The sequence below is a fragment of the Ovis canadensis genome, chromosome 9, assembly GCF_042477335.2.
Source record: "Ovis canadensis isolate MfBH-ARS-UI-01 breed Bighorn chromosome 9, ARS-UI_OviCan_v2, whole genome shotgun sequence".
Lineage (NCBI taxonomy): Eukaryota > Metazoa > Chordata > Mammalia > Artiodactyla > Bovidae > Ovis > Ovis canadensis.
Window position 1 is genome coordinate 43,646,232 of NC_091253.1, and position 14,307 is coordinate 43,660,538.

Genomic DNA, 14,307 nt, shown 5'->3' on the forward strand with positions numbered 1-14,307 from the left:
GATCAAGAGAGACATGGCAGCTCCCGGGGGTGGATTCTTACCAGCTCATCTGGGGTGAAAGGGGTGTGAAGCCTCAGGTTTTTTCTCTTTTCTTCCCATCAAAGAGCCACTCACATACACACAACATACACATTATATATATATATATATATTTTTTTCAGCCTTTAATGCCATCAGTTGTTTTGTACTACAGGTAGAGAAATTTGATGTTTAAAAATATGTTTTTCCTCCACTTCCCACTAGAGCAGTAGACTTGTGCAAGGTTGAGATTTACTTCAGCACCTTGACAGAGACCTCCATGAATGGCTCTCCAGGGGCAGTGATGGGACAGCCCTGTGCCTCCCAGCCAGGCTCTCGTGGGGTGGGGGTGCTGAAGCAGCTGGAACTCCTGCCTGGACCAGCAGGAACAAGGAAACCCTCACCTTAAAAAAGAAAAGATAACCAACAGCTGCCAACCTTGAAATGTCAGAGACGTTACAATTATAACAAGAGCTGGAAGGTGGCCGTCGTGAAATGGTTTTACCCTTCTTACAACAGCATTGACACAAGTGAGAAAAAAAGAAAGTCTTAGCAGAAAGCAAATGGAAAATGCAGAGCTGAAAATTCAGCTGAAATAAGAGCTCAGAGGATGGGTTCAGCAGCAGAATGGAAAGGACAGAGGAAAGGATCAGTTAGCTTAAAGACAGAACAATAAGAATCACCCTCTCTGAATTTAGGAAAGAAATTGATCTGGAAAACATAATGGACCCATGAGCTTAAAATGAAAAATCCATCGTTTAAGTCCTAAGCGTCCCAGAAAAAGAGAAGGACATCTGAGCTCAAACAGTGCTTGAAGAAACAATGGCTGAAAACTCCCCCAATTTTGCCAAAGATGTAAACTTATACATTAAAGAAGTAGGACAGATCTCAAAAGGATAAACCCAAGAAACTTGTGTCAAGACAGATCTTAGTCAAATCCTGAAAACTAAAGACAAAGAAAAAAACTTAAAAGCAGCAAGAAAAAAACAATATTGTTCTTTAGCAATAGGCAAAAAGTAATTCAAATGATAGTAGATTTTCCCCCCAGAAACAATGGAAACCAGAAGGAAGGGGCACAGTATTTTTCAACTACTGAAGAGAAAGAACCAGCAACCCAGATTTCTCTATATGCCTAAGTAACCTTCAAGAATCTGGCAGAAGCTTACAACTCATTAGTGAAATGGCCAATAAAAATGAGCAAAGGATTTGAACAGAGATTTTTTTCAAGGAAGATTTATAAATGGCCAACAGGGAAAAAGAAATGCTTGACACCATCAGCCATTCAGGAAATGGAAGTCAAGACTACAGCAAGGTCCACTTTATATCCACTAAGATATTTATCATCAAAAAGACAGAAAAGAGCAAGTGGTCCTCAATATGCAGAGAAGCAGAGATTCTCAGACCCTGCTGGGAAGGATGTGCAATGTCCGTGGGGTGGAACAGCCGGAAGTTCCCAGTATCACTCGTTTGAGGACACTCAGGAGAAATGAGCTCACATGTCTACACAGAAATGTGCCCACAGATGTTCACAGTAGCATGAGTCATAGTAGCCCAATCATATAAATACCCCAGAGGTGGAGGAATGGACCATAGACTGTGGTGTATCTACACAGAGGAAGGTTAGCGGGCAGCTTAGAAAACAAAGTGTTGGTACATGCTACAATCTGGACAAACAAACCTGAAAGCATCACAGTGAGAAGCTAAACACACAGGACCACATGCTGTGCATTTTCATTAACGTGAAATGTCCACAAGAGGTGGACACCATGGAGATATGGTGTAGATTAGCATGCTGAGATTAGAATGAGGGGATCAGGAGTGATGGGTTCCAGCAACATTTTGAAACGACAAGTGCTCTTAAATTGATTGTGATGATGGATACATAACTGAGACAATACTAAAAGCCACTAAATAATGCACTTTCAAGTGGCTGGTGTAAAGGTACATGAATTATAGCTCTCAAGAACTATTTTTTAATTTTTTTTTATAGTGGTAAAATTCACATGATATAAAAATACTATTTTAAGCACATTCAACTGTAAAGTTCAGCAGCACCAAGTACATTCACGTTGTTTTACAACTCTCACCGTCATCCTTCTCCTGAACTTTGGGGCTTGCTGTTCTATCCCGCTGATCTGTATGTTTAGCCTTAAAAGAAAAGCCACTGTGTTGTCTTGATTCCTGCAGTTTTACAGCAGGTCTGAGACAGAGATCCCAGATCCTTTGGCTCTGTCCTCTGCTTCGGCATCACGTGGCTGTTACGGGTCCTCTCCACACAAACCCGAGAGCCAGCTTCCAGCACCCACAGGCAGCTTGCTGGAGTTTTATTAGGATTATCGATTCCATAGATCAAGTGGGATGAGTCAGTGTCTTGAAAATGTTGAGTCTTCTGGTCTACAAATATAAAATATTTCTTTTTACCTTCCTCATTTTTTATTTCTTTCCTCAGAGTTTATAGTTTTCCACATAGGAAACTTTTTGTCATTGTTGGTTAGTTGTTCAGTCGTGTCTGACTCTTTGTGACTTTATGTCTGACTCTTTGAGACCCCATGTACTGTAGCCCACCAGGCTTTTCTGTCCATGGGATTCTCTAGGCAAGAATACTGGAGTGGGTTGCCATTCCCTTCTCCAGGGAATCTTCCCAACCCAGGGATCAAACCCAGGTCTCCTGCATCGCAGGCAGACCCTGTACCATTTGAGTCTCTAGGAAAACCTTTACTTGTTAGATTTGTACCACAATATTCCCTCTTGGGGCTTCCCTGGTGGCTCAGCTGGTAAAGAATCCCCTGCAATGCAGGACACCTGGGTTCGATCCCTGGGTTGGGAAGATCCCCTGGAGGAGGGCATGGCAACCCACTCCTGTATTCTTGCCTGGAGATTCCTCATGGATGGAGGAAACTGGCGGGCTGTAAGTCCTACTGCACAGTCCAAGAGGTCACAAAGAGTCGGACACGACTGAACAACTAAGCACACGCATTCCCTTTTTAACGGGCTGCTATAAATGGTACTGCGATTTTAATCTCAAGTTTCTGTTCTCATGGCTGATATACAGGAAAGCAGTCAAACTTTGTGTATTAATTATGTCTCTGTGGCTTTGCTGTAATTACTTTTAGTTCCACGGGATTTTTGTTGATTCTTTGGCATTTTCTACATAGACAGAGAACAAAGACAATTTTCTTTTTTCCCTTCTAATCCACAGACTTTTCATTCCCATCACTGCTGCGTTGTGCTACCTGTAACTTTCAGCACGAAGTTGAAGGACAGTGGTGAGGGTCGTGCCTGCCTTGTTCCCCATCTCAGGGGAGAATGGTGTTTCTAAGTACTCTTTCCCTTTGTCACAGCATACCCAGATTTTTCAGTTATCTTTGTTTCTTTCATCTTATTTTTCCACCTCATCTCAGGGCTGTGTAATGGAAAAGACAGTAGAATCTGAGAAACTTTCGTTTCCATCCTGAGTTGGATCTTGGCCAGGTTACTTCAATTCATTTGCATTTGCATTTTCTCACTCTTAATTGGGACAATGCTGCCTACGCAGCTGGGCTGTTGCAATGATTCCGTGTTTGAAATGAAAATGCGGGGGGGAAAGCTCTTTATTCATTTAGCACATGATTATCTAACTTTGATTTAGGCCCAATACTAAATTCTACCGATACAACTGTGAGCAAGATATAGATTCAGAACTCAGAAAACTAGTGGGAAAAGACAGTCAAGGTCACAGTGTATTTTAATAAATCATCATGAGTGTTAATAGACCCACATGTGCACACAGTAGGTTTTTAGTAATCAGAAGCTACTGTCTTGTTATTATTCTTTTTTTGAGGTTTAGTTATTTTTCTTGAATTGTCAAAAAGAGTTCACGATTTTTCTTGTTTCTCTCTTGTATATCTTCTTTGCATCTATCACACAAAATCAGTCCACTTCTTCACTGTAATCTCTCTAGTTTCTGCCTCGTTCTCATGACTTCCTCTCTTCTCACTACATGTCTCGAAAATGTCCATTCCTTGGGTGTGTAAGAGCACTGTGTTCTCTCTGGTGACATGTGCATACTGGTTCACATGCAGTTCAGGTGGTAAATGTGGAGAGTATGTCAAATATAATCTTTCAGAGAGCAGGGGTGAAAATAATTATGTATTTGATAGCAGTGTCTTTTTCATAACATGAATGGGTTCAGGTGCACAACACAACTTCACACAAGCCAGCACTGCTGTTGGGCTCCATCATTTTGTCCTGTGAGGAACAGGAAGATTAAAGGAAGGCTTTTCATGTGTATGAGTGCATGGGAGCTCCTGACTCAATTTTGTGTTTTAAGAAATAAAATAACTGATTATACCTGGTTTCCCAAAGGACAGTGGCTTGTTGCTAGGCAACTTTTTTATGAAACTCACGCTGTGATAACTAAATACAGCTCCCAGCTAACTTATAGGTAGCCTCTAATTTTAGAGGTGAGCAGCTGAAACAATCCATTAACACTGTCTCTCTTTCCCTTGACTGTTGGGGCAGGAAGGAGACCCCCCACGTGGGGAGGAATGGAGGGGCTGGGGGCATAGCTCAGGTGGCACACAGACTATGACAGAGTGTCAGCAGGTGACATCCAAACGGTGGTCTGCCTTTACATGCCTCCTGCTGCCTGCAGGCACCAATTTAAAGTTCTGGCTTTAAAGCACAAAGTCGTTTGTCCTGTCTGTCTCCCCACTTTCTTAGCAGTCAGCTAATGAAGCAGCAGCATCCACAGGTGCTGGCTGCTTCTGCAAGCATGCGTGTGCCTGTGTGTTTAAAAAACATTAAAATAAGTGCTGCTTCTGAGAGTTCCAGCAGGTTCTGCTGACTCTTTGGTCTCTCCAAACTCTTCTCTGCATCAGCAGTTTTGTATTTGATTTGGAACCTGTTCTAAATATGCTCCCCCCAAAGATGGGAGGGCATCGTACAGAGTGAATAAGGCCCTGCACAGACCTTTGATAACTTGCATGCTTGCCATTCTTTCAGAGAAAAGCCGGGTTTCACACACACTCCACTGCTCAGGAGAACTCACTCACCAAGCTGTCCTCCTGTCCGATGATTGCTGTGCAAGACATTCTAGAAACTTCTGGTGATGCTGCTTGCTGCTAAAAATGCATTGCCAATTCCACTCACCATTGCAACAGAAAGAATAAAATATCTAGGAATAAACCTACCTAAGCAGACAAAAGAACTATATAGGGAAAATTATAAGACACTGATGAAAGAAATCAAAGATGACATAAACAGATGGAGAGATATTCCCTGTTCCTAGTAAGAAGAATCAATATTGTGAAAATGACTATACTACCAAATGCAAGCTATGTATTCAATGCAATCCTGATCAATTTACCAATGGAAATTTTCACAGAACTAGAACAAAAAATTTTCACAATTCATATGGAGACACAAAAGACCCTGAATAGCCAAAGCAGTCTTGAGAAGGAGGAATGGAGCTAGAGGAATCAATCTGCCTGACTTCAGACTATACTACAAAGCTACAGGCATCAAGACAGCATGGTATTGGCACAAAAACAGAAATATAGACAAATGGAACAAGATAGAGAGTCTAGAAATAAACCCATGCATCTATGGGTACCTTATTTTTGACAAAGGAGGCAAGAATATGCAGTGGGGCAAAGACAGCTCCTTCAATAAATTGTGCTGGGAAAACTGGACAGCTACATGCAAAAGAATGAAATTAGAACACTTCCTAATGCCATACACAAAGATAAATTCAAAATGGATTAAAGACCTAAATGTAAGACCAGAAACTTTCCTCTTAGAGGAAACCATAGTAGAACACTCGATGACATAAATCAAAGCACGATCTTCTATGACCCACCTCCCAGAGTAATGGAAATAAAAACAAAAATAAACAAATGAGACCTAATAAAACTTAAAAGCTTTTGCACAGCAAAGGAAACTACAAACAAGGTGAAAAGACAACCCTCAGAATGGGAGAAAATTACAGCAAAGGAAACAACTGGCAAAGAATTAATTTCCAAAATATATAAGCAGCTCATACAACTCAATATCAGAAATACAAACAACCCAATCAAAAAGTGGAAAGAAGACCTAAACAGACATTTCTCCAAAGAAGGCATACAGATGGCTAACAAATACATGAAAAGATACTCAACATCACTCATTATTAGAAAAATGCAGATCAAAACTACAATGAGATACCACCTAATACCAGTCAGATGGCCATCATCAAAAACTCTACAAACAACAAATGCTGGAGAGGGTGTGGAGATAAGGAAACCCTCTTGCATTGCTGATGGGGATGTAAATTGATACAGCCACTATGGAAAATGGTATGGAGATTTCTTTAAAAACCTAGGAGTAAAACTACCATATGATCCAGCAATTCCACTACTAGGCATATATCCTGGGGAAACCAAAATTGAAAAAAAGACAAAACCAAAACATATGTACCCCAGTGTTTAGTGCAGCACTACTTACAATAGCTAGAACATGGAAACAACCTAGATGTCCATCAACAGATGAGTGGATAAAGAAGCTGTGGTACATATACACAATGGAATACTACTCAGCCATAAATAGGAACACATTTGAGTCAGTTCTAATGAGGCTGACAAACCTAGAGCCTATTATACAAAGTGAAGTAAGTCAGAAAGAGAAGGATAAATATCGTTTACTGATGCATGCATATGGAATCTGCATATGCATATAGACAGATAGTACAGATAAATTTATTTTTAGGGCAGCAGTGGAGAAACAGGCACAGAGAACAGACTTATGAACACAGGGGAAGGGGAGGAGGGAGTAGGTGAGATGTATGGAGGGAATAACATGGAAATTTACAGACTGTATGTAAAATAGACAGCCAATGGGAATTTGCTGTATGACTCAGAGAACTCAAACAGGGGCTCTGTGACAATCTAGAAGGGTGGGATGGTAATGGAGATGGGAGGGAGGTTCAGGGGGGAGGGGACATGGGTCTACCTATGGCTGATTCTTGTTGATGTAAGGCAGAAAATCACAAAATTCTGTAAAGCAATGATCTTTCAATTTTAAAACAAGTGGCAAAAAATGTGTTTGTTCTTACATTTTGAAATTTGTATTTTGAGAGTCGATGTGGGTTGTCTGAATTAACCATAACCTTGGTTTTGATACTGTTTTAAGGGATCAAGTATTTATTCTGTTCAGAAACAGAGTGAAGAAAATGGTTCTGCTATCCAAGAACCGTGGTTTAGTTTGACAAGCAGTGTTGGAGAAGCAGCATCTGCTTAGTGAGAATAAAGGTGACCTTTAATCAACTTGTCCCTCTGAGTCTTCCAGGGCTGGAGCTTCTCTGACTCAGCTATTGGTGATGGTGTGGATCAATATTGATTAGATTCTAAATGTATAGAGTAATTTTTCATTATTTAGAAAGAAAACCCACATAAAGTAATATAAGAACTAGTTTTGTTAAATATATTTTACGTTGCCTTTAAAATGATAACATTTTTTTAAGATATAATGTCTAAACCACCACAGGTGGGACATCTTAGGTGACTGTTAGTTAGGAAAGTGGCTAATGTAGCCAAATAAACAGGGAATTTGTGGACATTTAGGGACAAGAAAACAGACATCTGCCCAGATACCAGGGGAGATGGGTGGAGTGTAAACCTTCCTGGGTAGGAGAGGGCTCAGGAAGATGAGAAGATTATAAATAAATGGAGAAGCTTGCGTATAAAAGCTCTCAACCCTTCAGCATCCCAGGAGAATATGTATTATGTAGAGAGGAAGACCATAAAACAGTAACATTGATGTCTTTTTTTTTAAGAGAAACTAAAGGATTTGTCCAAACGTGACTCTTTGTGGTTTTTAAGTGTCATATGCTGGTGACTGAATGATTGGTTATGTTGTGGAAGGCAAAACAGAGCTGCCTTTGAAAATGGATAATCCCACTGTCATAATCCCATTATGACTGTCAGCTAATTGTAAAACCCATTCCTCTTCCCAGCAAGCAGTCATTGTGAACATGGTTTATTCAGAGTTTCAACCCCAGATGTGCACATGGACCACTAATGTGCTGCAACGTGGCAGCCCCTAGCCATGTGCTCCAGTCTCCATGAACAGTATGACTGTTAGTGATGGAGACCATACTCACCACTGATACTAAGCTGTTTTTCTGTAACAAAAATTGTCTTATTAGACAACAAAAATACATATCATGGGAATGAAAAGAGGTTTTAAAGCTCAGATTCCAGTCTATGTCCAAAAAAGAAATTGAAAGAAGTTAACTTTTGAGAGGTTAACAGTTTAATAAACTACAGTCCCTTTTATTATGACAAATGGTTCAGTTCAGTTCAGTTCAGTGGCTCAGTCGTATCAGACTCTTTGCGACCCCATGTATCGCAGCACGCCAGGCCTCCCTGTCCTTCACCAACTCCCGGAGTTCACCCAGACTCACGTCCATTGAGTCAATGGAGCCATCCAGCCATCTCATCCTCTGTCATCCCCTTCTCTTCCTGCCCCCAATCCCTCCCAGCATCAGAGTCTTTTCCAATGAGTCAACCCTTCGCATGAGGTGGCCAAAGTACTGGAGTTTCAGCTTTAACATCATTCCTTCCAAAGAAATCCCAGAGCTGATCTCCTTCAGAATGGACTGGTTGGGTCTCCTTGCAGTCCAAGGGACTCTCAAGAGTCTTTTTTTTTTTTTTTTTTACTTTATTTTACTTTACAATACTGTATTGGTTTTGCCATACATTGACATGAATCCACCACGGGTGTACATGCGTTCCCAAAAGAGTCTTATACCAACACCACAGTTCAAAAGCATCAATTCTTCGGTGCTCAGCTTTCTTCACAGTCCAACTCTCAAATCTATACATGACCACTGGAAAAACCGTAGCCTTGACTAGACGGATCTTTGTTGGCAAAGTAATGTCTCTGCTCTTCAACATGCTATCTAGGTTGGTCATAACTTTTTTGCCAAGGAGTAAGGGTCTTTTAATTTCATGGCTGCAATCACCATCTGCAGTGATTTTGGAGCCCCCAAAAATAAAGTCTGACACTGTTTCTAAGGTTTCCCCATCTATTTGCCATGAAGTGATGGGACCAGATGCCATGATCTTCATTTTCTGAATGTTGAGCTTTAAGTCAACTTTTTCACTCTCCACTTTCACTTTCATCAAGAGGCTTTTGAGTTCCTCTTCACTTTCTGCCATAAGGGTGGTGTCATCTGCATATCTGAGGTGATTGATATTTCTGCCAGCAATCTTGATTCCAGCTTGTGCTTCTTCCAGCCCAGCGTTTCTCATCATGTACTCTGCATGTAAGTTAAATAAGCAAGGTGACAAAATACAGCCTTGACGTACTCCTTTTCCGATTTGGAACCAGTCTGTTGTTCCATGTCCAGTTCTAACTGTTGCTTCCTGACCTGCATATAGGTTTCTCAAGAGGCAGGTCAGGTGGTCTGGTATTCCCATCTCTTTCAGAATTTTCCACAGTTTATTGTGATCCAAACAGTCAAAGGCTTTGGCATAGTCAGGAAAGCAGAAATAGATGTTTTTCTGGAACTCTCTTGCTTTTTTGATGATCCAGCAGATGTTGGCAATTTGATCTCTGGTTCCTCTGCCTTTTCTAAAACCAGCTTGAACATCTAGAAGTTCACGGTTCACGTATTGCTGAAGCCTGGCTTGGAGAATTTTAAGCATACTTTACTACCGTGTGAGATGAGTGCAATTGTGTGGTAGTTTGAGCATTCTTTGCTATTGCCTTTCTTTGGGATTTGAATGAAAACTGACCTCTTCCAGTCCTGTGGCCACTGCTGAGTTTTCCAAATTTGCTAGCATATTGAGTGCAGCACTTTCATAGCATCATCTTTTAGGAGTTGAAATAGCTCAACTGGGATTCCATCACCTCCACTAGCTTTGTTCATAGTGATGCTTTCTAAGGCCCACTTGACTTCACATTCCAGGATGTCTGGCTCTAGGTGAGTGATCACACCATCGTGATTTTCTGGGTTGGAAGCTTTTTGTACAGTTCTTCTGTGTATTCTTGCCACCTCTTCTTAATATCTTCTGCTTCTGTTAGGTCCACACCATTTCTGTCCTTTATCGAGCCCATCTTTGCATGAAATGTTCCCTTGCGATCTCTGATTTTCTTGAAGTGATCTAGTCTTTCCCATTCTGTTGTTTTCCTCTATTTCTTTGCATTGATTGCTGAGGAAGGCTTTCTTATCTCTTCTTGCTATTCTTTGGAACTCGGCATTCAGATGCTTATATCTTTCCTTTTCTCCTTTGCTTTTTGCTTCTCTTCTTTTCACAGTTATTTGTAAGCCCTCCCCAGACAGCCATTTTGCTTTTTTGCATTTCTTTTCCATGGGGATGGTCTTGATCCCTGTCTCCTGTATAATATCACGAACCTCAGTCCATAGTTCATCAGGCACTCTATCTATCAGATCTAGTCCCTTAAATCTATTTCTCACTTCCACTGTATAATCATAAGGGATTTGATTTAGGTCATACCTGAATGGTATAGTGGTTTTCCCTACTTTCTTCAGTTTAAGTCTGAATTTGGTAATAAGGAGTTCATGATCTGAGCCACAGTCACATCCTGATCTTGTTTTTGTTGACTGTATAGAGCTTCTCCATCAAACACCCTCTTCCAACCACACAAGAGAAGACTCTACACATGGACATCACCAGATGGTCAACACCAAAATCAGATTAACAAATGGTTAGACTTTGATTTAAAAATTCCAAAAGACTCCATTTATTGTGAAACCTGGAGCCTTTATGCTGTCACAAAATGTTCTTTCTCTTGAAGGACAAGCGCAAAACCCAGAGGAGGAAGATGGTGTGCAGGTGCAGTGGCAGGAAGCGCTAACCACTCTTCAACCTGTCTTTCAGGAGAGAACAGTGACCATTCGGAGACAGGCCGTGGGAGGATTTGGACTGAGCATCAAGGTAGCTGTCTCTCCATCTGTCCTATAGAGCATGTGCTTAACGCCTGCATTTCTGTGAACTTTAATTCTTTGTGCTATTGTGCTTGTGCTGTCGTGTCCGACTCTTTGCAACCCCATGGACTGTAGCCCACCAGGCTCCTTTGTCCATGGGATTCTCCAGGCAGGAATACTGGAGTGGGTTGCCATTTCCTTCTCCAGGGAATCTTCCCAACCCAGGGATCGAACCTACATCTCCTGTATGTCTTCCATTGCAGGCAGATTCTTTACTGCTGAACCATCAGGAAAGCCCTTTAACTTTTTGCTCATTGATAATTAATTAGACAAGAGTGCCTATAGAAAACTTCTCAGTATTTGCACTTAGATGCAAAATAAATAGGCTCTCAAAATCTTAGCCACCTTTGGATTTAGAAATTTTAGAAAAGTATTTTGGAGTTGCTCAGTCATGTGCAACTCTTTTGGCCACATGGATTGTGGTCCACCAGGCTCCCCTGACCACGGAATTCTCTAGGCAAGAATACTAGACTGGGTTGCCATGCCCTCCTCCAGGGGATCTTCCTCACCCAGAGATTGAACCCAGATCTACTGAACGGCAAGCAGATTCTTTACCATCTGAGCTACCAGGGAAGCCCCATTTGGGATGTTTACCTTATCTGAAATTGAATGCAGCTCATTAATTTTCTTTATGTGGTTTCATCTAGAATTTCAAGTACAGGCTTCAAGTGTGCATATCTTCTAACCAGTCAGAGCAGAAAAATCTGGGCTGTCAGTGAAAGAAGGAGCCAAGATGTGTGTCAGGTTCATATAAGGTCTGATAGTAAGTTAAATATTGGTTTGATTCCAGTTGTCTTTTTCTTCTGTTCAGTTTTCTTTTTTCTTTTTTTTTTTGTTTAAGAAATTGAAAACCTCATGTCCTAGTGCCAAATATGCAGGAAGACTCAAGATTTTAACTTCTGAATTATTTTTAAAATTGACCATCTCTCTCCTGTTCCATTCATTATCATATTTTAAAGGGTTTTTCTTCCTGTGTATTGTTGGTTATTAAACATGTAACACATCTGCAATTTAACATCATTGAAACAAAGTATACATTTTAAAAGGATGGAAAATTACATAAATATTGAAAAAATTACCTCAGTGATTTTTAAATGCCCTTCATAAACCCACATCTGTGCAGAGATCAATGGAATGTAACTTTATCTTGGTTGTTGGGTTAGATACTTTGCCTGTGTTGGGTGAAAGCCATACATCTCAGGTGTACATTTCATGAAATTTTAACACAACTCAAAGTATAGGTGCTTGGAAAGTAGAACTCTAAGCTTGGCGAACATCAGCTCTAGCTACATTATGAAAATGATTCAAAAATCTGATCAGTGTGGAATAGCATGATCTTGTCAAGCGATGAGAGTATTTCTATCTAAAATCTTAATTTTAAGATATATTTTTTACTTTCACTTTATCATCACATAAGGCCCAGGAGAGACGTAGGACAAATTATAAGGTGTGGAAATGAGGCAGTGAGAATAAACAGAGGCAAGTTTTCTTGTTGTTGTCTTTTTTTTTTCCCATATGTATTAAGACTGTCATGATGGATCTAAAGGTACCACTGAAGATGTTGTCCATGAAAAGAGAACATCAGCTGAAAGTGGCTGAAATCCAATCAGGACAGCGGTTTCATCTGACATCAGCACTGATGTTTCTGATAGTGGAGCTGTGTGAATTCTGTGCAGGATGGAAATGTTCTTCTCTTTTTGTTCAATTTCCATTTAGAGTTAAACCCAGTAATACAGTGTTACTCATTTTACTGAAATATCACATTTAAGCCTAGATAATTCTTAAAACCTGAAGAATTTTGCCAGTAAATCATTTCAGTTTAATATTTACATTATTTCAGCAAAAACAAAACTCTTATATGTGTAATAGAGTTATTTTCTAAATCAAATAAGTATATATTTTCTATTGAAGATATAGGCTACAGAAGCAATATTTGAATTATGATTGGTGCCATATATTAGGAGATTTGACAAAAATATGAAATTATTTTATAATTCTTCTGACAAACCAGCCAACCAGAAATAAAAAAACATTAATATTTTTATTTAGAATATTGTCCATTCAGCCTGAAAACTTTCCTTTTAGGGTTTTCTACTTTAGGTTTCTCAGTACTTACCACTGACTCTTGCTTTTCTACATTAAAAAAAAAAGATTTTAAACTATCATTCTGTTAAGGTATTTCAAAATGTAATTTTTTATTATTCATTCAATTATTTTAAATGGCAACATTTTATGCAAATTCCTTTACCCTGTAAATTGGGTAAACCTACTGTGATTATCTATGTGAACTATTTCCTTTGCATCTGAGAATTAAACATAAGGGGCAGCTGAAGAAAGTATTCTGGCCAAAAAAGCAGAATTCATATTTTAATGTTGCCCATTTGTTTGCTTATCTCCCAACTCGACAAGTCGAGTGGCTGACCCAGGGTGCAGTGGGATGAACTCTGGAGGTGTGGGCACACACGTTTACACCTGGCCCAGCCCTGCATCTCCAAACCACAGTTCACCCCCAGACCCTAAGGTGAGCTGAGAGCAGAGAGGAATGCGCCCGCCTGCAGGCCTTACACTTGCCCCCTCGGCGAAGTGCTCCCAGGGTCTGTGTGGGGTGCACTCTCTTGCCCTCTGTGCTCCCACCCTTCCTTTTACATCATCTTCACTCTCATACTGCTTTTTAGAGTAATTCCCATATCTGCTATAATTTTGGATCTTTTTTTCTGGCCGTTCTTTGGAATTCTTCATAGCAGCTTCCAAGACCAACAGTCTTCCTTAATTAAAATATCTCTCAGAATTCACAAACTTGGGTGTTTTCCCCTTGTATTAGTTTTTGTTTTGGTTTGCCTCTCAGTAAAATGCCAAGCTCTTCTAATTGTATTTTTAGATTTCAGTAAAAAGCTGGACATAGAATCACTTAACTCTCCTCTTACAATCCCCTGCTTTCCTGGGTTCTCAGCCTGAAGCCACTTTTCTGAAGGGCTCAGGTTCCTGCATCCACCTGAGTTATACCCTCAGCTTCTCTGCAGGTGCCGCCGTCCACACTGATCTTCACATGGCCTCTGGTTCCAGTCCAGGTTACTACTGGTCCTACTGCATCTTTGGGTTCTTTCTTTTATCTGGACCATCCAGATACTTGCATTTCTAAAAATAATGTAATGGTCTCCACATTATATCCCCAATAATCACCGGTGTTTCTCCCCCAGGGATTTAGTAGCCTTGCGTTTTGCCCCATTCTGCTTTTAAAAATCACCGTATAATCACCTTAAAGAAAGCTGTCATCTTGACCTCGTCAGACTTTAATTTTTCTTCTGTTTATCTCTTAAAGT

The 14,307-nt window shown here is 40.3% G+C and overlaps 1 protein-coding gene across 3 annotated transcripts in view; it reads left to right on the plus strand.

Moving 5' to 3' along the window:
• The window catches only part of SNTG1 (syntrophin gamma 1), a 403,770-nt gene that overhangs the window by 273,011 nt on the left and 116,452 nt on the right, over positions 1-14,307 (plus strand). For all 3 annotated transcript variants that reach the window (XM_069600005.1, XM_069600004.1, XM_069600006.1), the window contains exon 5: positions 10,881-10,937. In XM_069600005.1, the coding sequence (XP_069456106.1) occupies positions 10,881-10,937 (57 nt within the window). The remainder of the gene's footprint in view (positions 1-10,880; positions 10,938-14,307) is intronic.